The 24,145-nt window shown below is 40.2% G+C and overlaps 1 protein-coding gene across 4 annotated transcripts in view; it reads left to right on the forward strand.

The window, feature by feature from the left end:
• Positions 1-19,002: 19,002 nt before the first annotated feature.
• RTTN (rotatin) overlaps positions 19,003-24,145 on the forward strand; it is an 88,979-nt gene continuing 83,836 nt past the window's right edge. For 3 of the 4 annotated variants that reach the window (XM_075084592.1, XM_075084593.1, XM_075084595.1), the window contains exons 1-5: positions 19,238-19,352; positions 20,125-20,312; positions 20,902-21,100; positions 22,633-22,722; positions 23,759-23,837. In XM_075084592.1, the coding sequence (XP_074940693.1) occupies positions 19,322-19,352; positions 20,125-20,312; positions 20,902-21,100; positions 22,633-22,722; positions 23,759-23,837 (587 nt within the window). In that variant the 5' untranslated portion in view covers positions 19,238-19,321. Of the gene's footprint in view, positions 19,353-20,124; positions 20,313-20,901; positions 21,101-22,632; positions 22,723-23,758; positions 23,838-24,145 lie in introns of all 4 variants that reach the window. The other variant, XM_075084594.1, reaches the window with a different exon arrangement.

Genomic DNA, 24,145 nt, shown 5'->3' on the forward strand with positions numbered 1-24,145 from the left:
ATTTATTGCCTGTTAAGAATAGAGTTGGATGGTGAGAAACAAAGACAAAACTAAAAATGTCTTCCCCTACCCCCTCCCTTCTTCCCAGGCACAACTTCACTCCCTCACTCCTGAGTCCTCTGTGTCCTCCCCTGTTGCCAGAGGGGAGGTCAGTCCATAACAGCTCCTCTGCCACTTCTTCTTCCTCACACTCTTTCCCTGCTCCAGTGTGGGGTCCCTCCCATGGGAGACAGTCCTTCATGAACAGCTCCAGCATGGATCCTTCTCCATGGAGTACAGTCCTTCAGGAACAGGTTGCTCCAGTGTGGTTCCCCCCACAGGCTGCAGCTCTGCCAGGAGCCTGCTCCTGTGTGGGCTCTCCACGGGCTTCATCTTCCTTCAAGGACATGTCCACCTTCTGCAGCATGGGGTCCTCCACGGACAGCAGGGTTACAACCTGCATCACCATGGTCTTCTTGGACTACAGGGAATCTCTGCTCTAGCAGCTGGAGCACCCCCTCTTTCTTCTCTGGCCTGAATATCTGCAGGGCTGTTTCTCTTCCATTTTCTCTCCCCTCTCTCTTACAGCTGCTATGCAGTATTTTTACCCTTTTCTTAAACATGCTTTCCTAGAGGTGCCACCGTCATGGCTGCTGGGCTCAGCCGTGCCCTGCGATGGGTCCGTTGGAGTTGGCTGGAACTGGCTGTGTCTGGCACAGGGCAGCCCCATGTCTGTTCTGATAGACACTGCCCCTGCAGCCCTCCTGCTGCCAAAACCTTGCCACCCAAACCCAACACACTGCCTCATAGGTCCATTGGCTTAAACCGAGCATAAGCTGGGGCCTGGTGCACAAAGGAATCGGCGGCGTGTGCCGAAAGGCGCATGGGCGAACAGTTCAATGGTACGACTAAAACCTGAACGCCACAGCCACTGCTGGTGTCAGCTCTACAGATCTCAGACAAGTAACAAAAGCACAGCACTTGATAATTGATGCCTCATTTTGGGCATGACAGTCTTTGGATTTAAGTACTTGCGAATGGATCTTGAGACATCCCTGAGCATCTCCAACCTCAGGTGAAAACAAGGGGAAGGATGTACAGGTGCTCAACATCTGAAATTCAGACCCAGGGAAAGCAAGAATCATCACTCAAATGCGTGCCACTCATTTGAAGGTAGTCAAAAAAAAAGTTGCCTTGATGAGGTACAAAAGAGCAACAGAGAAGAGGCTCTAGCTGTAACATCTCCACCTGCCATGGTGCCTGCATGCCTGTTTTGTGTGGCAGAGACATTCCGGAGGCCCATTCAGCCTGAGCCAGAGCCTGAGCTTGTTCTACATTCTGCATATGTAAAATAACTCATATCCCTCACCTGCCTCTCAGCACTGTTGTGCAACTTAATTAGAAATAGCAGCAAATTCGTCCCATGTGTCATGCCCCTCCCAGCTATGCAAGTGCTCGAGCATCTGCTGGGAACCTTCACCAGAGAATCAGCGCCTGTGGTCCAGGTATCATTTCCATTATTAAACACTGATTTATTTCATGTCAGTATCAAAGAGGCTGCCAATAGTCAAAATTTTCCCAGTCACATTTAGCACATTAGACTAAACAGACTAATTAGACTAATTAGAGGCAGGACTTCCCTATTGTTATTCTCTATAAGTTCAAAGTAAATTTAAAAGCTTATTGGAAAAAGCAGCTTTCATATCAAGGGATCCAAATGCTGGACAGACTTGACAAGTTTTCTCTCTCCTTCTGCTTGTCCCATCTATATTCCCTGTAGAAAATAGGCTAAGGGAAAGAACATCCACATACCCTAATATACATAATATGAAAAGCTAAGTCAAAGACTGTGGCAAAATCTCTGTACTAGTAATGTACATATCCAGTACTATCCATACGAAACAGAAATATCTGAAGCTATTACATTAAATCCAAAATCTAATCTATATAATAAGCTAAAAGGTACTTATTTTCATTTACACAGAAAAAATAAAGACTAAATCAACCATGGTGAAATTTAAATATGCAATTTTACAAGCTTTGATATTCAAACTCCATTTTTTATAATCATTTTTATTTTTTTATAGTGATTTCTACCTAACAATAAGAATAATAACCTGTTTAATGTCTAGGAGTCTGCAATTTTAATAATTTAAAAAAAAACATTTTAAAAAATCACCTATTTCAAGATACATTAAAGGCAATGTAACAAAATAAAGCAACTTCTTATTTATGTCACAAAATCAAGAACTATAACTTCAGTGTACTTTGCCAACAAGTTCACAAATATCTAAATCTTTATTAGGTTTGTCCCGAATTTTAAGGAACTCTCAGTCAACTTTGGTGTTAACTAGCTTAAAGTTAGATTTGTAAAACTTTTAAAATTTGCCATTCCCTCAGTATTGATACAGTTTGATAATTATAGTTATTTCACCCACCTGATGTCCTCTGATGCTCAAATCCACAATTCTATAAACTGCAACTAGTTGGCAATTCAGACTAAAAAATATTTTCACAAAGCCTGTGTGTAGAAACTGGACAATCCTATGCAGCTGTACTGCTAAAGCATTTGTTAGGTCTTTCAAAGGGCAATCCTACCTTTACTCCAATAATGAAATTATACCAAGAAAAGTATAATCATCCAGTGAAACAGTACTTAATAATATTCCTTGAAGAAAACAAACAAAACAGTAATACTTTTTGCAACGCTTCTAATTTTAATTTTATTTTGGATAAAATTTCGCATTCTTGACTACTTTTAGCTTCTGAAAAAAAAATTGGAATTTCCTCTAACAGTTTGGTCATTTTGTTTTTAATCTCATCGGAGACAGAGCTTCCAAGTTAGCGCACATCTTGGTTGCAATTTGCACCAATGTAACCAAGTTTTCACAAAAAGGCTTACAGAATAAACAAAGAAATAAAGAATCAAGTGTTCTCCATGTAACAGTGGTTTAACAATAGTTTCACTTTATGTGTAGAGCTTTTGTTTCTGGATCTGGGAACAGCATATGGCCAATTCCTCTTACCCTCAAAGGTCAGATTCCATTATAACTGACCTCCACATCACAAATTAGCAAACAAAGCCATTTGTGAGCCTTCACTGCTTGACATTGTTATTCATGCCAATCTGCTGCAATTTGCCATTTGGGACAGTCATTGTTGTAACCCAACTACATGACAATGTATGCAAATAACTAACAGAATGAGATATGAAGAAAGAAACAAGAAGTTAGCATCGATTTTCCCCAGTTGTCCACATATGTAGGCATTAATAGCAGGAATATCTAAGAATAATTGAGCCAGCCCTCGGTGGAGGAATGAGGGTCTTGCACCCAGGAAACCTGGAGAGAAGCCTGCAGAGAAAAAGGACAAAAAGGTCTGGATGCAGTTTATCAGAGGGTTCAGAGCTGTTAAAACCCCAGGGCGGGGGGATGGGGAAGAAAAAAAGTTTACATTGAGAAGCAGGTTTATTTCAATCCATAAGTGTTCTTGGATGTCTATTCATGTTTTATTTTCTCACAAGGCATATTTAAAGGGCATTAACTATGACTAAATTAAGAGCATTGATTAATTTCAGTGTAGCATATCCTGTAGAGTATTTTTGTTGCAGGCAGTTGCTGTCAAATGTCAGGATCCTCAGAAAGGGTGTGTGTTGTCCCCTGAAGATGCCCCTTTAAGCTATGTTAAACTGGAGGAAGCAGGGAGTAGGACACCAGTCACTTTGGAGTTGACCTAAAATAGCAAAATATTTAGGCATGACAGATCCACCTAAATGCAAAATCTGTAGTAGGGGGAATTCAGACTACATTAACTGCTCTTTTTGATGATAACAAAGTGGACTGTACTGGAGGGTGTAAAGAACGATCCTGTAACAGCCAAGAGGTGGGCTGTTTGATTTTATATATTTGTTCTGTACAAAATAAGCACATTTTTTGGTGACTCAGCAGTTGTTTATAAAGTAGATTTGCATTATACAAAACTTAATGAACTTTGAACCAAATGTCTTTGTAGCATTTGTCCCCTGGAGTTTGACTTTGAATTACGCACATTTTCACGTAAAAGAAAAATTAATCTATATTATGTTGTTAATCATAAAAGAAAAAACTCCAAAATTTTATGGTACTCTGATGTACGTATGGGGGATGTTGGCATAACAAATGAGTTATGTAATCTGTAAGGCAACAAACAAAGATAACTTTCTCTGTATTCCTGGCTCTTCCTGTTCCCATGTTTTATTGTCTTTTCACTACGTGTGAATGGAAATTATTACGTGTAATACATAGTTGAGGACAGCTAACAAGTCTCCACTGAAAGGCATATAACCAGTTTCCTTATTACCACTGTTTCTATGCCCCGTTTTCTTTGGCTTGAAAAGTTTAATTTGAAAATCACCGGGAACATTTTCCTGTGTCAGTTATATAAATGCAGTTAAATATAGTCATTAGGATTTTCTATTTAGGTCCTTCCCATATGTTTAGGATTTCCAACAGAGATTTTACAAGCCATGAAATCACATGGAATGCCATCGAGTAGAGTATAAATTTCTATTAAAAAAGTAGAAAAAGGAAGCACAAATACTGAGATGTTAGGTTGGTTTTTTTGTTTTGTTTTGGTTTTTTTTGGTAATACAACCAGTAATATACGGAATTGTATAATTCTGAGTATGACTGACCATATATTATCTTATTTTCCTGTTTCTTAGGTTTAATGGCCAGGCCAGGCCAGCCCTTCCGATCCCACTGATTTCAGGGATGCATGGGGATACACCCCTCCACACAAGTATAAACCTACCTCAGTACTTTGGTAAAATATAAATCTATAAAAATGCTGTATTTTACGCCTCCATTGAAGGTCTCTACCCCAGCCAAGAGTCAGACCTTCTTTAAAAATTTGACCTGCTCCTCTGTATGCAAATAAAGTAGCAATTTAAGCATAGATGTTTTCTATCTGTTTTAGTTATGATTAGATGGCTCACAATTCCCTAAGAGGGTACTTTATTTTTGCTTTCATTGTCATAATGTTCTAGCCAAACTAAAAGTTATAGTCCGTAAAGACCATATATCTGGCAATCCAGAGTACTTTACGGTATCTTTGCAAATTTTGCAAGAATTGTTTCCGTGCCATTTGCCAGGAATAAGCACTAAAGTGCTCTTCAGCATCCCGAAATGCTGCACTGTTTATTACAGCTGTTCTGATACACTGCTGTGCTGAACTCTCTCTAATGTTAATACCTTTTCTTTCCAAAACCAGTCATATCCGGGCACTTAAGAGTGTTTACTTCAGCTGGGCCGGTATCTCTTTTTGAAGTTACGAACAATTTTCTCAAACAAGGAAGTTCTATTAATATAAGTTTACAGGCAAGAAGCCCGTGTCTGCGTTATTCTCTGACTCATCTGTTATCAAAAGAATTAGTGTCGTCTTTAGAAAACTCTATTTTACAACTGCAGCCCGAAACTTCAAAACTGTTTAGAATGTCTCAAAGTAAAAAATTTGCAATGTTAACATCTCAGATTAAACAAAGAGCAACAGGGACAGAAAAACACGAGTTTTATTTGTGTCATGGAAAGATACAAAGACAGGATTTATCATACCTGATCAACATCTGAGTTAACATCCTATCTAAACCCGGTAATCTATTTAAAGCTTTGCCCAGCGTGGGATGCTTCATCTAAGGCGCTACTCCCTCAAATACCAAGGTAATTGTGTAATGCTGTTGAGAGCTTTGGAGATGCAACTACTTCCTAAATTGTCCAAAAACTAAGCTGAGCCCCTAGGCTTCCTTAATGCACAGGACTCTGCCTGAGACCGTAACACCACAACCAGCATGTGGTGAGCAGCTCCCTGGCATCGCCTCCTGCACTTCCTCCCTGTCAAATACATGTCTTAGTCAACAGCTGTATTTGACTCTTCTCAACCAACTTAAAGCAATAGCAACAATGAAAATAATTCCTTAAAAAAGTGAAAACTAGAGACAGGCAGTTTAATGAACGGACAGACTTATGATGGGAGGGTAAGCAGGGGGTTGCTACTAAAAAGCGCCTGTGACTGTGTGCGCGCGCACCCTTGCGCCTGCATATTTTACTTAAATATCCTTCACACATGAGGACAGGATCTCATCTAGGAAAGGACATGTTAGTGCTGCTGGATGAGATAGCTTGCTGTGCTAACTATGAAAACTGTCACATCAATAACAAATAACGTGATGAAATATTTAAGTAACAGGATCTTCTTGGATTTCTAGTGGCATTCTTTCACAGAGCACTCACAACTTCACAGCTTATGAAGTCAGTGGAATTTCTTTGGTAATGAATTACTGCTCATTTTCTTAGAAAGAATTTTAAATGTAACTGTATTTTATGATAATATATAATTTTATCTTAGAAGCAGCAGAATATTTGGGGTTATCTCAGACTCACCCTATTAAGCTCTATTTTTTAAAGCTGGTAATTGTCAAACAATTTCAGCATGAATGTAAGGCCTCAGATCTGGAAAACATTCTGAAAATTAGTTGTAAATTTGCTTAATATTGCTTAAATAATCTCTGTCTTGATCTGAATAGAATATAAAACAGAAATATTTTGGGACTGAGTTTGGGTCACTTGTTAAGGGACCTTTTTTGCCTCTGTTCTGAGTCCTAGTATTTAGATACTAGTGTTTGACAGTTCTTTTTTTCCAAATGTTTCAAAATGTTTAAGAGGATACCTGAGTTCTTACGAGTAAAGAACTAGGTTCTTTTTGAAGAATAAGAAGAATAACCAATATATATACACTTTAGGCTGTTCATTTCACAGTAATTTAAAATAACCCCTTGACTTGACTACATTCTAAGCCAGTAAAAAACACCTATGACTTAACTGGACCAAGATTTCAAATTTTGTGTGCAATTTGTAATGCTGTCAGTGGGCTTGCATTTTTACTACAGCTTGTAAATCACATCAATTAATCCTGAATTTATTTAGAGAAGGAAAAGCTTGTAGAAACTGTTGTATTAAGAAAATGAATAAACATGGTTATGTATAGAAATTGCATGGGGGAGGAAGGTTTGAGACAAACAATATGCTACCCATTGATAAATATATAAAGGGTGTTAGAATCAGAGGGGTATAAATAGTCTGTTATCTGTCAGGAATGAAAACGTAAGCATGCAATGACTAAATTAATCTTTAGTCAAAAATATATAAAGGAAAAAAATAGTTCAGAATGATTACACAAGTCAAAAGTAAGAAATCATTAGAAACAGTCAAATAGGCTAAATAAAGCCTTCATAAATACTAGACAGGACATTCTTCCCTTCAATGCAGAAATGAGCTGGAAGACTTTTTAGACTTTCTTTCATTTGTAATTTCTAGATGTGGATGTTGCAAAGCTGCCTAGCAACACTGAGTGCCCAGTTTCCTTATTGTTAACCAGTATGGGATATCTAGCTCTCTTAGCTGCTTATGAAAACTCTGAGCCCTAATCCATCATTTCGTGGTTAAAAAGATATTTTACAAAAAATCTACAGCCTTTGAGGAGCTAAAGGATGGTTCTACCCTCTCTTTTGTGAGTGTTATAGGTCACGCATTGCTTTCTTCAGTACTTTGTCTTAAGACAGTTACTAAACCAGTGAAGTCATTTACTCCATTAAATTTTCCTTTAATGTTCCTCAAGGGGACATGCAGGAAACCAGTTTCCCTTCTGAATGCCTGTGGACTGTCAGTAAATTCTACTCTGCTCTTTGCCAGGTGTCCCAGGCTTTGCTACTTGCATCAGTAACGGCTGATTGTAGAAAGAAGAGGAAGAATACAACAAGCTCCAGAGTATTCATTCATAGTATTTTAAAATGCTATTTTGAAAGGTTGCAGGATGAATTCGTGGTAATTGCTGGCTTAACACATGAGATCTGAAAAATGTCTTTAAATGACAATGCCCAGCCTTTTGTTTTTGTTTGTTTTTTCCTCCCCACTGAAGACACTCAGTTGTGATAATATACCTAGTGGCCAAGTAGAAGTTGATGAAGACTCCTCTGCTTCTGAGTATCTTCTGGTGTCACTGCTAAATCATGCTTCTACCTATAGCATATCTCAGAGAGTTTCTCATTTCCCCAGGTTGTGCTTCTGCTGAACTTCAGTCCTCAGGGCAAAGAAAAGCAGTCTTGTCTGTATCACCAGTCCCTTGTACAGGGGCTCAGGTTGCCCAGAGGGGTGCCCTACATCTCTCCATTTTTAGAGCACTCCCTTTCAAAACAGAACCAACAAAATTATAAAGATTTAATGAACCCCGTTTTCATTAATTGCCATGCACAATAAACAGCGTGTCAGGTAGTGGGTGTCTATAAACACACAGCAGTGAGGCTGCAGCTGGCCTTCAGACCGCAATATGTTGCAGCTGAATCAGAGCAGGATCACGTCTTTTTACAGTGTACAACCTATCGGCCAGTAATTTGGGGCTAGATTGCAGTTTCAGCCTCATGCTAGCCGTGGGGAAGATGAGCTGTACACTAATAACAGTTCCCAGCGATGCTCCCTGTTGTGCTGGGAGTGCACAGACAGCAGCTGCTGCTGCCCTTGTGGAGGGCTGTGCACACCCTCTCCTACACCGGTCCAGCCCTGATGACATCTGTGTACAAACAGCATCATCGCTTCAACAGTGTCAAGGCTACCGCCTACCACTAATAAGGTTTCTGTTACCACTTTTTGACAGGTCCTGATGAAATAGGTGAAGTTCTGAAAAGATCAAAAGCAAGGAAACAGAAGAATATGCTATTCTTTATCCTCATTCCTATGCATACACTTATGGAGAAACGCTAACCAACAGCTTGTCATTTCACTGAGACATGTCTACGTAGTGATACAGCTTTCAGACAGTTAAATGGGTGTCTTGGAGCTTAAAGAGAACTCTGGGGAGGCACAATCTGGGACCAAACCTCTCATTTTGAAACACCACCAGCCTAATGCTGTTTAATCCATACACAGCGAGGGGATATGAAGCTACAGTCATCTTTCTACTAAAGCGTGAGCCAGTAATAGACCCCTGACTTGACAGAATGACAAGACTGAGATCTAACAAAGTGATTTGTGCTTCCTATTGGACAAACGATTATCCGTCGCACTGGTACCAGAGAATCTACACGCTGCGTTCTGAAAGGGTTGCACAGCTCAAATGGATTCTTAATGAAACTAGTTATTTTCTAATTGTAGAGCTAATTAAATTGTAAAGAGAGACCTGCTGGCACTGGAAACAGTATTCACACTCTTCAGCTACAGCCTTATTAAAAAAGCTGTTGAGCTACTATAGGCTGGCTGGACCTCTGCTGTATCTGTCTAATCCAGGTTTCTTTCAGTATCTGTGGAGAATATTTGCTTACTGCAAACAGATAATTTCAAGGAATGTTTTTATAGTAAATTTCTTTCTTAGAGATAAGTATACATCTGCCTTCTTCAGGCAGTGAACAAAGCAATAGATAGATACTGGGTTACTATTTCCCCTGCCCCTGACTTTAGCAATTGGAAGGTATGTATGGTTAGGTGGCCCTTTTGTTACATTCAAGATATATTTATTTTTTGCTACATTCAATAACATATAATTACATTCACTATATAGAATTTAAATCGCTAGGAAAAAAATTAAAAAGCCTTCAAAAATATCATGATGTTAGAAAATATAGATTTCTGTCCTGCCAGCTGAAGAATAGAAACATTGCCCAACAAAACGGCAGTAGCTCTCCTAATGGCCACCACTATATTATTCATTAAAAAGAAACCAGTGTATTTTTCTTCACTAAATATAGGGGTTTTGAATGTTTAGATACTGCCTGTAAACAGAATGACTTGTCTGTGAAAAAATGAGAATTAAAACACCTTATAATTTTTTCACTGTTACATCCAAATTATAATATAACATGCAGATTATGTATGAAATTTCCTACTAGTTAGATTAAGATGAATGCACAAACCAAGATGGTAAAGAATTCAGTACCGAGTAAAAATATTTTTAGCCCAGAATGTGTCATATCTCTCATATCTTTAGGGTGCTATTAATAAAGTTTTCCTATATGAAACCAGAAAAAGGCATTGCCAGGCATTGCAAAAATACAGATTTTTGTCATTTACACTTTGAAAAGCAATTAAAACTGACTCATTGATAATAGCAGAAAGCTTTCCATATTTTCATGCTTATGAATACCTCAGACTATTAACATTCCTTAAAAGTGCCTGCATTTGAAAATAAATCCTCAGATAATGCATGCCATCAGATAATGCACTCCTTTAGGCAGCCCTGGCAAAAACAGAGGCAAAGAAGGTGGAAATCAGGGGCAAATGTATGTATACATATATATAAATGTGTATGTATATCTCTCTAAACCCATAGTGCTGGTGAAAGATAGGTGTTGGGTTTGTTTTGCCCTTTTAAGTAGCGCTGACATCTGAGCTTCAGCATTTTAACATAAGACCTCTTCCTCACTGAGTGCGACTGAAGCTTCTGTGTTTTATATTTAGCATGTTAACTAAGTGAAATTACGATCAGAAAAAGTTGTAAAAATGAAAAGTTGGCAGCTCTGCTGGGTCTGTCGATGTCTCATTTATTCTCTCAGGCTACACATGCCAGTACATGAACAGAGTGATTTCAGCTACCTGCAAAAGAACCATGTCCCCTCTCCTCTGCCTATCATTCATTGCCTACTGCCACCAAAGACTGGAGAGACTCAATCTTGCTAACAATCAGCCCTGCGTTTAATTCTGGAGGCAGATTATGGTCCATCCAGCTCACTGCTTGGCAGCTACTCTGACTTAGCAGGGTGACATTAGCTAAAACTTATTTTTGTCAGTTCACTAAGAAAATATGACTAGGTGAAGGCATACATATGGTTACATTTCCAAACTGACTTCTGAAAAATGTTCTCAGGATATTTGGAAAAATGCCTGTTTTTAAAGACAGAACTGAAGTTTTGTACAGAAAATAGACTTTCCACATACACTGTATCTCTTAAAAGTGCTACAGGTGAATTTGAGTATGATGCTTTTGAAAAAGTGCTGTGGGATCCAAAAAAAAGAAAAAATTGAGAGTTGCCATTCAAATTACACCAGCTGACAGTATCCAATTTTTAGCAGTTCAGAGGGAGATATGAGGCTGAGTAGGAAAACACAGTAAGGAATACAACTGAATGACAATTATATAAAAGAGCTTAGATTAATTTACAGATCAAATTATCAGAAACAAATACCTTATCTTTAAGATCTGTAGTCATAAAAATGTACATATTATTTCAAGACTGTTTAATTGTCTTCACAAGCTCTGAAAGCTTGCCAGAAATTGAGAGTCTCACATTGTTCATGTTACTGTCCAAGAACATTCAGGCAATGACAGCTCTTGCAGATGTCATGATGTCAGACTTGTGGGCAATGACAAGCCATGTGACTTTCTGCTGCCTTCACAAACAGCAATTGAGAAATATGAGGTATTAGAGTCTCTGAGAATTACTGTGCCTATATAAAAGCGTGCAGTACAGCAATCGCAATATTTAGAGGACAACAAATGGTATCGCAAGATACCTGGAGTCCAATATTCAGATTCAAAGTCTAGGAAAGCCACGAGAGAAATCAAGAAATCAGACCTGGGTTAGTGACAATCTCTATTAAAAATTGATTCTAAATTTGGAATTCACACACATACACTTTGAAATTTTGTTTAAGATAGAAATAAATATATCTTTATAATTTTGAGGATTTTGACAACAGAAAATTTTCCCAAAACATTTCTTCCACTTGAACATAAGATAGAGCATCTAACTTCATTGTCAAATATTTCAGCATATGACTATTGTATTTTCACCATTTCTCCAAAAGCTAGAAAAGTTGAGAAACGTAAAATATACAATTCCAATTGCATCTCAACTCAAATCACTACTGTACGACTATCTCTATCTTTGTTTTTAGAAATTGTGCCCTACTCAGGCCAGGACGCAATTTACACTACAATACTTGCCTCAGTAATCTTCTCCCTCTTGTCCTTTCTGCCTGACGTGAATCTACAGCATCTGGAGGATGCAAGCCCTGTGCGTGAACAGCAGGCCACCTCTTACTTCAGCGAAGAGAACCATAATTTTGATGAACTTGGTGGATTCTTGAAAAGATAGAATGGAAACAGAATCTCATTTCCTCCTTCTTTGGCACCATCTTTAGTTATTTATTAATTCTAAGGGAAGGGCAACACTGGAGAAAAGTATTAAATGGGAAACACTCACCACTGGCTTCTTTTTCCTTCTGTAACTCATAGACTGAAGTAAGTGCAATGGCTAATTAATGGCCAGACTTGTGAATATGACTGTGTGGCTGAGATGCATGGGGTAATGACATGAGTTTGGAAAACCCACTTTCTGAGGCAAATAGAAGAGTATTACATAGCTTGCAGATATTATTATCACTGCTAATTAATAGTAAAAACATTCAAAATTATATTCAGCTCTATTAATGTCATCCGAAGTTTTTACAAGTCCATAAATTAAAATGGTACAAAATGATTCCTCCATCAGTACTTTAAGAAGAATTATTTCCTGTTTTGACCTAGACTTGGTAATTTAATTACAGTTACATCAGAATAAAAACAAAAATGTCATAATGTTGGCTAAAATGGGAATATCTTCCAAATCCAAGAACTGATTACTTAAATGTTTTTACCCTTTGCTATGATGTACAGCATTAGTTTTAGCAGAAAAGTGTAACTCCCATGACAATTTAACAGTTCTCAATAATATACTGTTTTCTAGAATCATAGCCCATCTTGAGATATTTAATATTATCCAAGCAATAAACTGCACAAGAAACGCCCTTCAGAATGCGCTGTCTTAATGAAGTAAGTGCACTAAACAATGTCCTAAATTATCTAAAAGCAGTAAAGAAGTGCCTTGATACAAACTAAAATGCTAGATGTTTTAATAACATCAAAGGTTTTATCTGAGTGGTTTATTAATTTTATATAACTAGAAATTGTTTATAAACGGGAAAACATACATGGTAATTATGTATCTTGAGCCAGAAATCACGTGTAATGCACTGTCCCCTCAAATAAAGCAAACTAGTTACATATGTTAGGCATTGCCTTGCCAGCACTTTCTGTGAATTGGATGCAGAGAACATTTATGGCAGTTTAATCCAGCCTTTTCATTACAGCAAAAAAACCCCATGCCAACATTCAGTTTGATGTGGCTTTATATTTCTGAGGGAAGAAGATGCCTACTACCTGTGAAAAGGTAATTTAAAATCTGTGGGCCAGATCTCTCTTTTGAAGGGTTTGGAACATGACAAACGCTAAATGCAGGAGGCGCTTTTCAGAGTTGTAAAGGCTGGATCTAAATTCACCCATCAGATGAGAGTAAGAAACGTCTTACCGGAGGAGACGGATCTAGCTGTTGATCGAAGACACTGCTGGCGAAAAGCTGCTTTCCCGTCGTCTGCCCCATCCCACCCAGAGACCATGTCCGCTGCCTTTGAAGGCCAGTGGGCACATCCCTGCCTCTGCCTCTGGTGTCTACAGGCCTGTTCTCCGTTACTTTGCCTAATCTTTTTTGGGTTTACTGGTACTACCTGCATTGACAACCTCTTGTGCCAAAAAATTCCATAAGTTCATTACCTATGGTATAAAAATGTGCTTCTATATGCTTTAAACAAACGTCATGGAAGAAAGATTTTCTCAGGTTTTTTAAAGTCCTTTTCTTTTGCAGTTTCATAGTAGACATTTATATTGATATTGACTGTTTCACCAAATACAATAATCCATATGAATTTAAATTGTCTAGCTATTATTTAGCTGCAAGTGTTTTTTCTGCATCCCTCTATAAGCCAGTTACATATCTGCATATGGAATTTAGCATAGGTGGTAGATCCAGTTAAATGGAAAAGAAAAAGGAAAACAGAGAAATTAGAAAGCCTCACTAGGGATGAAAATATAGACAATAAATTAATAATATCATAAATAAGCTTCCAAATTTGCATCTGCACTGGTAACATGTTCTTAGGTTGGGTATTACATACCTGATTTGGAAGCAGTAAAATTCAAGAATTTACATTAAAGCACCTGTTGAGATCCTGTCACAAGCTTTAAGATAACGCAATACTAAACTGCTGTTCCTGGCCACAGAAAGCACAAAGGAAAGGGTTTTTATACATGCAGCTCCACTGATGTTTACAGAAAACCTTTACAAGTCTGCAATCATCCTACTGATTTTGAATACTAATTTCAGGAATCTGGTAGTCACTTAAAGCAATAAACACACAGCTACTGCGTATGCCCGTGTTGTCTTTACAGAGCATGTGCAGTAGGTCCAGTATAGACTGCATATATAGGCAATCCATGGGTTTTTTTGTTTTTAATTTTAGATACCAGCATATTCTTTTTACCAATAGCAGCTAGTTAACGGAGAAGGATGAGAAAGCTGGGGGTGACAGCAAGCAAAGAAGGTCTTCAGGACAGGAAAGGATACTTTGAAGTGGACTCTGAAATGAATAAAGAGGCAGATTGACAGGATGGTTAATATACAGAGATGACTTTCTCAGCTGGGGAATTTCTCATCTAAACTCTCTTGGGCATTTCCACCTCCCTCCATGCCCAGTGTTCTCATTTTCTTTGCTTTCTTGACTTCCTTTTCGCAGTCTTGTTTCAGCTGGTAAGTCATAAGGTTCATTTTAACTACAGCAGTCAGTGAGGTTTGGGCACCACAGTCCCTCTTTGGCGTCCCCTTCAGAGAGGCACCTGGAATTCATGTCTTTTGCATCCCACATGCCCTGCTGTTTCTTTGTAAGATTGCTGCTCTTTGTGAAGAGCCAGACAGCAAGAAATTCATAGAGAATGTTAAGCTCAGAACTACAGTAAGATTATTATCAAAAATGGAATCAAGACCCTGTCAGATAGAGTCTTTGATATGGTGAACTTCAGAGAACTTTAGGAACACAAGACAACAGAACTCAAAAGCAGTGAGGAAAGGAAAAATAATTGTTTTGAATAGACAGCTTTGAAAAAAGAATGCAGCGATAATAAGACTTCATCCTGCATTGAATGAACCACAGAAATTATAAACAAACTAAGACTCTGAAAATTCTTTAAAAAAGAATCAGAAAAAGTTTTTTCAAGCTCATCTCCCTCTGGATTTAACTGAAGGGAAGTTTCAAAGTTACAGGGCATCCCGTATTAAAAGTGCTAAAAGATAGTGTTTGTCAAAAATTCTTCACAAAACCATGAAGATTACAAGGCCACTTTCATTTGTGCAACTGCAGTTCCACACAAAAACTTCATGAGCATATACACACAAAAATGTTCTTTACTTGTCCACCTATCATCAATTTATTGGGACAGAACCCAACTGATACAGAAGAGATTTTAAAAGGTTATTGGAATTATAAAAACCAAGCTTGTGAGGAGACACGAGTAGGCAGCCCTTTAAAGTTCATCTTACATAGAGTGCAGTAAGGAAGCAACAAGGGACAATGTAAATGAGATTCTGTGACTAATTTCCCCAGTGGTGGAACTCCTACACATTTTGACTGCGGATCAGTAAGAATATACATGGTGGAAGTGTCATCCGTGTTAAATAACACCAATGGAGATGAAAAAGTCAAACTGGTTTCAGAAGCAGCTATGGGAAGCTGCAAACTAATGGGAACAACCAGACAGGAGGGAAAGTGGAGGCACTAGTGGGAGCCCAAAACAGGAGACAGACACAGAGGGAATCAGTGCTCCCAGTCACAAGAGACTAGCCTTCTCCTATTTAGGTTATCTCACAATGCCAACAATAATTATTGAATCCATCCACCATTTTTTCCATTTTGAATACCCAGTAAAATGTCGTGTGGTGTTTTTTTAAATTTTTTCTTGATATACAACACTTTGTCCTTATCACTCCTCTATTTGTAACAAAGAAAATTTGATTACTGATCATTGTGAATACCAGTCTTGAGCCATGATAGCATAAAATGTATTGCACCAGCTGATACAGTGTGCTCCTGGATCACTGTTTTAAGTACACAACCACCCCTTCTCTGGTCTAAACCAGGAGCAGCAATATTGAGGCTGCTCTTCAAGGTTAGGAATCTTTTTTGGAATTGAAGTTAATTATGCCTTCAGTTAAGAAAATCTGAATGAAATGCCCACGCTTACAGTGCAGAGGAGTATATTACCAATGGAGAGTGCGTATGTGTCACCTGTGCATTAGCAACAACTCTATGAATCGTTTGTGCAGCAACTAATTCAGACACTGAAGACAGTGCAAGAAAACATTTGTTTTTCTGATGCAATATAGATTGACTGTATTTAAAGAGGTGAGAAGGACCTGGATCGAACACTCCTGTAGATTTGAATGATACATCTTTTCCTCCTGAAGGAAAGTTTTCCCAAAAGGGAAATGACTGCTTCAGCAATTCCATCTCCTTGCTGGACAAATGAGACACAAATCCATTCCATTATTATTGTGAGTCTCATATCAGGTCTCATAAAATTCCCACTGGTCCTGCGTGGGGAAATGTGAGCAGCCCTGTGCAGATCTGATTAGAGCTCTTCATATTTCATTACATGAGCATACCATGCACAGCTAAAAGCAATTTTTACTCAGTTATGCTTCTTTTGTAATTGCTCTTGTAAAGCCTCCTGTGGAAAAAAAAAAAACAAACCTTGCAGCAATCAAGGTAGATTTATAATGAATTTAATAAAGTCCCTTTGTTTTATTGCCCCACAGACAGAAATATTGTCTTGCAAAATGATGGACAGTTCTGAGTTGTGTACAGCCTTGATAGAGCAGATAGAATCATAGAATTGTTTAGGCTAGAAAACACCTTTAAGATCATCAACTCCAACTGTAAACCTAACACTGCCAAGTCCACCATTAAACCATGTCCCCAAGTGCCACATCTACACATTTTTCAAATATCTCCAGGGATGATGACTCAACCACCTCCCTGGGCAGCCTGTTCCAACGCTTGATAACGCTTTCAGTGAAGAAATTTTTCCTAATATCCAATTAATAGGATTATCCAATTAATAGGATTTAATGAAAAACCCATTTAATATCCAATAAAATCCTCCCCTGGTGCAACTTGAGGCCATTTCCTCTTGTCCTATTGCTTATTACTTCGGAAAAGAGCCTGACACCCACCTCACTACAACCTCCTTTCAGGTAGTTGTAGAGAGTGATGAGGTCTCCCCTGAATCTTGTTTTCTCCAGGCTAAACAACTGCAGTTCCCTCAGCCGCTCCTCATAAGAATTGCTCTCCAGACCCTTCACTGGTTTTGTTGCCCTTCTCTGGACACACTCCAGCAACACAATGTCCTTCTTGTACTGAGAGACCCCAAACTGAACACAGTATTCGAGGTGTGGCCTCACCAATGCCAAGACAACCAATTCCTCACCCCTGCTGGCCACACTATTCCTGATACAAGCCAGGATGCAGTTGGCCTTCTTGGCCACCTGGGCACACTGCTGGCTCGTGTTCAGGTGGCTGTCAACCAGCACCCCCAGGTCCTTCTCTGCTGGTCAGCTCTCCAGCCACTCCTCCCCAAGCCTGTAGCATTGCATGGGGTTGTTGTGACCAAAGTGCAGGACCTGGCACTTGGCCTTGTTAAACTTCATACAATTGGCCTCGGCCCATCAATCAGCCCGTCCAGATCCCTCTGCAGAGCCTTCCAGATGAACATTCCCGCCCAGTTTGATGTCGTCTGCAAACTTTTTATGGTGCACTCGATCCCCTCATCCAGATCATTGATGAAGACATTAAACAAGACTGGCCCCAACACTGAGCCCTGGGGAACACTGCTTGTGACAAGCTGCCAACTGGATTTAGCTCCATTCACCACAACTCTTTGGGCTCAGCCATCCAGCCAGTTTTTTAACCAGCAAGGAGTACACCTGTCCAAGCTGCGAGCAGCCAGTTTCTCTTGGAGAACGTTGTAGCAACTTGTGTCAAAGGCTTTACTAGAGTCCAGGTAGGCAATATCCACAGCCTTTCCCTCATCCACTAGGTGGATCACCTGGTCATAGAAGGAGATCAGGTTAGTTAAACAGGACCTGCCTTTCATAAACCCATGATGACTGAGCCTGATCACCTGGTTGTCCTGTATGTGCTGCGTGATGACACTCAAGATGATCTGCTCCAGGTATGCACAGAGCTCATGTTCAACCTACATGCACAACACCAAGGTGTCAGCTCCCTTCCTGGCACAGAACACCAATTGCTATTGAAACACTTACTATTCTGAATGCTGCTAGACAGGTAGCCCGTTTGGTTTTGGTAGACCAACCCGCAGGACCACCGCTGTGTTACCCAGGTATGGCAGCATTCTGAGCCGTAAGGCTGGGAATTTTAAATTGTAAGGTTGGGTTTCTGCATTGCACAGAATAATGATGGAAAGGGCTTGCGTTTCTAGAACATGGGTAATTAACATCAAGCTGGAAAATGCACGCCAGTAATTGCAGGTGGCCAGCTGAAGCTTTTCTAATTCTTTTGAAGGATAAAACAACGTGTCTGTTTGCACTGGATTTTTTAAATTCTCTTAGGTGCGCTGACTGAATTGCGAACCCATTTGTAACCAGTCCTTTGCTATCTGAAAGGTATTGCTCTACATGTTTGAAGTTTGACAACGACTTACAAGTTACTCATTCGGTTCATTAAGCTCCGCCCCCCCGCAATCGCTTGGAGAAGCCTGAGGTAAAAAAAGACACCGAGGATACCTACTTCTGCCAAGAAAACACGACTAAGCCTGACAGCGGTTCATCCGGCCACGACCCCACAAACCCCTACCGGCGGCAGGCCGTCCCGCCGGCGCGCTCTCCCTCGGGGCAGGCGGGGCGCGCCCCCGCGGCGGCGAGGACCCCTGGGCGGCGCCAGGCCCGGGGCCTCGCCGGTGCCCGCGCCGGGAGGCGGCTGCAGCCCGCAAACCTTAGGGAAAGGGTGGCAGCAGCACCCGTGCCACCACCGGCCGCCGGATCGCTGTCACCCGGGGCCGGGGTCGCGCCTAGGCGAAGCACCCCCACACCCGCGCATCGCGGGCGGGCACCGCAAAGCCGCCCCGCTCCGCCCTGCCGGCCGGCTGCCGCGGCGGGGCGGGAGGGCTGCCCGCGGGGCTGCCCGGGAGTCGGAGTTGCTTGTGCCCCCTCCCCTGGAGTGTCCCCCCGCCGCACGGCCCGCTCCGGGGCTGCGGCGGCGCTGGAGGCTCGCGGCGTGCGTGGCGCGCAGCAGCGGCCGGTGGGGAGCGGCGGGCTGGAGCGGGAAGCGGGGCGGACTACGTTTCCCAGAGCGCACCGCGGCCGCCGTCGGCTCGGCGGGGCGGGCTGGCGGCGGAACCGGCGCGGCGGTTGAATGCTGGCGGGGAGCGGGGCGCCATGGAGGTGTCGTCGCTCGTCAGGAAGCTGGGTAACGGCTCCCCGCTCCCTGCCGGACCGCCGCGGCCGGCTGTCGGGGGGCGTCGCGGCTGTCGCGTAGGGGGCTGCGGGGCTGCGTGCCGGGGGGCGGCGGGGCAGGTCCCCCCCTCCCCCCGCGGGGCTGGCCGCGGAGGTCTCACTGCCCGGCGGGACTCCGGCGGCGAGGACAGGAGGGAGAGAGCGAGCGGGAGATGGAGCGGGGGCGCTCCTTTCTTCCCCGGCACCGGCGGCCCATGCCCGGCCTCCGGTCCCGCACGGGCCGCCGCCCGGGCCCCTCCCCTGTTTTTCGCCTTCTGCTTCTCCACGCGTCTGCCCGCTGCAGGCGTGGAGGGGGCGGTGGCACGCGTGATGCCCCCCTAGGGAACGGCGAAGGCTTTCCCCCTCGGATACGGTGCCCTTCGATGCACTGGGCTTGGGCAGGTTTTGCCTGATGGGCGAGGCTGAGGCAGCTCTTGGTATCTGCAACATATTGTGGTAGAGTTTTTCAGAGTTTAGTTGTATGCTTCAAGAAAAAGGCCATCTTCGTGTTTTACGTTCGGCACCAGATTATATCAGCGTATTTTTTAATATTTTACAGTTTTACACCGTGCAAACATACTTGATTAGCTTACTGCTGGTGAGAGCAGTGTTTCTCTTCCTGGCAAGCATAATACCGACCGTATAAAAGCTACCTTTTTTCACAGATCTTTGACAGCGTTCTGGTTGTCCAAATATTAAGTCAGATGAATTTATGGGGTTTTTTTAATCCCCCTTTTTTTGGGCAGGTCACGAACTGGCAGAGATAAGAGAACGATCTCTGAAGACTATTCTGTTTAAATTAGAACATAACTTGATTTCATACGCTGATCTGGTCCATGAAAATGTGCTTTTCCTTAATCTTTTGGAGTGGTTCAATTTTCCAGTCGTACCAATGAAGGAGGAAGTACTAAATTTTGTGAACAATCTAATCAAGGTATGACACACTAATGTTTATTTATAGATAAACTATATGTCTTTAGAATGCTAAAGCTAAATAAAACTGGATATTATTTAGTTTTGTAGCTCCACGTGATGAGATGTTATTATTCACTTCTTTGTAAAACACTCTAAAGTAGTGTGTGGACAGAAATTAAGACAATTTGAGTGACTTGCAGTTGGTCATAGGGATAGCAGCAAAACCTAATTCTTTTCTGGGCTTCTGATTTAGTTCTTCTTCAGCTTCTCATTTACTGTTTAATTTCTTCTGTGGAACATGATTTGCAGCTAAGCACTTGCACTCTTCCTGAAAAGTGAAGATTTGAACAATGGTGCAACTTTTAAAAAGTTGAGAAAACACTGCAGAAAGTTTGGCGATCTCATAATATGGTCTTATGTTTTAATCACTAAACGACAGCTTTGCAGAGGGGGAAAAAAAACATCCTTGAAACTGATGGATGGCCTAAACAAAGGCGAAATCTAACTTAAGTTTTGATTACGAGTCTTTCCTTTCCTCCCCCTCCCTCAAGGTTAAGAAACCTTGAGCCTCTTCAGGCTAACTTTGTCAGTTGTTTGTCCAAATGTAGCATCCGCCTGTGGCCCAGAAAATGATTGGAATTGGTGCAGTGGAATTCTTCTCTCAGCTTCGCCCCAATGTGGATCCAAACTTACAGGCTATAATTGATGGGATTGTGGATGGGCTGTTCTTCCTTCCTTCTGGACTTCCTTCTAGTTCTTTATCAGTATGTTATCAAACTCAGTCTCAGCCTTCAGCAGATCAACCAGGTAAATTACGCATTTTGAAGTGTGATTTATTTAAAATGAGAATAAAGTAAATAGAAAGCTTCTAGGCTATGAGAAGTTGAGGCTTTCAGCCATAGTAGGCAAATGATTCCTGAGAGATCAGTGAAGTGCGTGGTAAGTAGATTCTGCCAGAGAAAGTGTGATCTTTAGCTAAATTGTGTAGTGCCATTCCTGTAATGGAATTCTCTGTACAAGAACAACACCACTGTTGTTTGTAACCTGACCTTCTCTGTCCATTTTTTTCAGTATGTAATATCTGTTTGCTATAATGTAAAAAGGGCATGATACAGGACATAAACTTCCAAAGACTGCTTCATGGCAGTGAGAGCAGCAACTTTGAACAAATACGTAATTAAGCGATTGGCACTGTGATTTACAGTGCCTCTTAGATGCAGTCAAGAAGCAAACCCATGTGGTTCTCTTCTGCCTTAAAAATTTTAGCACAAAGTATAGAGGAGAAAATTACGGACCATGGAGGTCCTTACTTTATCTCTCTGGTTCTCGTGGGAAGGACACTGCTGTTATCCTGCATGCTGTAGTAATGGACACGGCTCTGTCACTTGTACTGTGCAATCTCAGAGCTAAAAGTAATTTTCCTGCTGCTTCTGCAACCTGTCTAGTGCTTGGAGTTTTAGTTTGCTAGAACTGTGTGGTGGCTGTAAATTGATTTCCCTCCCCCCACTCCATGCCCACATAAGGATTTAGCTAGATTTTTACCTAGGATTGCAACTGTATGGGGAATAATACAATTTTTACATATACATTCTTACACTAAACCTTTTTTAAACTACCCAATTGAAGTATTGTACATAATTCCCATTTATGCTGTAAATTGTCTACAGGTGTGGATTAAATAATGCTTAGTAACAGGAGTGTTATATTTTACTTTCAATTTCACTTACTGGGAAAAATTGTAAACTAATAATTTGCGCATTATCTAGTTTGATCCTTTGAGCCACATATGGTGTTCTGGAGAGACTGCTTTTAATGTTACATACCTTTTGTATACTTTGTAATATAGTTTGTGTATTAATTGCATGTGTTTAATATACATACTCTATACAAGGGGGGACTACTTTTCAGCTGACTTGAAAAGAGAGCGGTTTTGATATAAAAAGGTTTTAAAGAGTTAATTTAAAAAGTTGATTTTATTACTGTATAGGTAGATTAGAGGAAAACGTATTTTTGGCTGCCAGTTCTCCATCAGGCAATACATTTTGTGTACCTGTTTTTAATATTGCTTATGTGCTGTGCAAGGTAGTGTAAGAAAATGGAAAAAACCTTTACAGTTGCAGAATATGATTGTAGAAAAATAGACATTGACACACTCCTTTTTTTCACTCCACTTTCCTGATCAACTGAGACTATTTTAAATTGGTTGCCTTAACAGGTTAAAACTCAAGGGCAAAAGGGAGGCAGTTCAGGAGAAGCATGAAGATAAATTGAGGCTTGCTTTCAGGTGTTTTTTTTTTTTCAGTGTGCATTTTTTTAAACTTACCATTTATTTGTTTTAGCTCTGCCTCACGAGGAATTAGTGACTGGATATTTTTGTCAAGGTAGAAGTCATCTGCCGCAGTTAGAAACCCCTCCCAAAAGGACAGTTGGTATGTGTAGTTATAAGAATATGTTAATTACAGAATTAGAGTTGTAATTTAGATTGAATTCCGTTACAAGTATTATTATTTTCCTGTTGTTATTCTGTGAAACCTAGTATCACAGAAACTACGATTACAATGTTTATAAAGATGACATTCATCTTAATAGATCCTTCTCTTTTCTAATAAATAGTTACTATAACTATTTGGAATATGTAAAGTATGTTAAAATATGCTGTAATTTAAGAAAATATTTAAATTTCGAATGATTTTCAGAAGATTTATGTTCCATAATAGAAAGTGTCTGTTTAAGTACATTTTTATTTCAACAGAACTTAACGTCTGAAGTACCTTTCTACTTTTCAGAAAACTAGATTATGTGCTTTAGAAATCTTTGTATCTAAGTGAAAACCAGTGTTATGCTTTTATTTATTGTTGGTAAAATGATGTGAAATGTTTCACTGACAAACAGAGATGATTATTATTTTGGAAAGTCTTTGCCTGTGCCAATATACTAGTAATAGTTCACATAGGAGCATCATATTTAACATGCAATACAGTGTTGAGAACTAGATTTTAAAATATGACTTTGGAGTTACTGTATGTAAATCACCCAGTGTAACAGCTGTCTCTAGAATTGCACAAGTATGATATTGGTACAGGAAAAGATATTCCAAAATATATATGGCCTGTGTTTGTACTCTGGAAAGACTACTAAAGAATATTTGTAGTAGAACAAAATTATAATTTGATGGAAAGCATGATCTGGGAGATCGAGTACTCTTCCACTAATGCCGTGTTTTCCATTTGCTAAAACTTAATTCAGTAAATGTATTTCATCTTGTTTGGAGATGACTTCAATATTTTTTTGTTATTGCTGAAAATTCTCATTAGAAGCACTTGGGTTTGTGTGAGTGAATATTTAGTAAAAGGTATTTCTATTTCAGATACTGTGTAGTTCATAAGTTTTTGACTTTGCCATGGAAATATACAGCATAATACTCCTTTAAAATATTCTCCAAAATTTCCCTTCTCTTTTTTGCAGTGAAATGCTTGAAATTTTCCACGTTTCCTTGGCTAACTCTGACTTCAACAGATAGACATGTTCTTTCATCAAATGAAAGGTACAGGAATAGAAACATTACAGTTTGCTTGTAGTAATTTTTCTTGGGTAAAAGTGGTTCTAAATTTCTGCCCTTCTGCATCATTAGACTGTTCCTGTAAATAACTTAATGAGGTAAATTATAATAAATGATCATAAAAGCTGCCTGGAAGTTGAGAGCCAATAAACAACGAGTTGTAATAGGACAAGTTTTTTGTTAATGCTGCTCTCCATTCTTAGTGTTTAATTCAACGTATATTATTTTGTTCATTACACTTCAGTCTCTCTTCTAAATTTGTCAAATGGATCAAAGATTTCATTCAGTTAATT

This window comes from Phalacrocorax aristotelis, chromosome 2 (genome assembly GCF_949628215.1).
Source record: "Phalacrocorax aristotelis chromosome 2, bGulAri2.1, whole genome shotgun sequence".
Taxonomy (NCBI): Eukaryota; Metazoa; Chordata; class Aves; order Suliformes; family Phalacrocoracidae; genus Phalacrocorax; species Phalacrocorax aristotelis.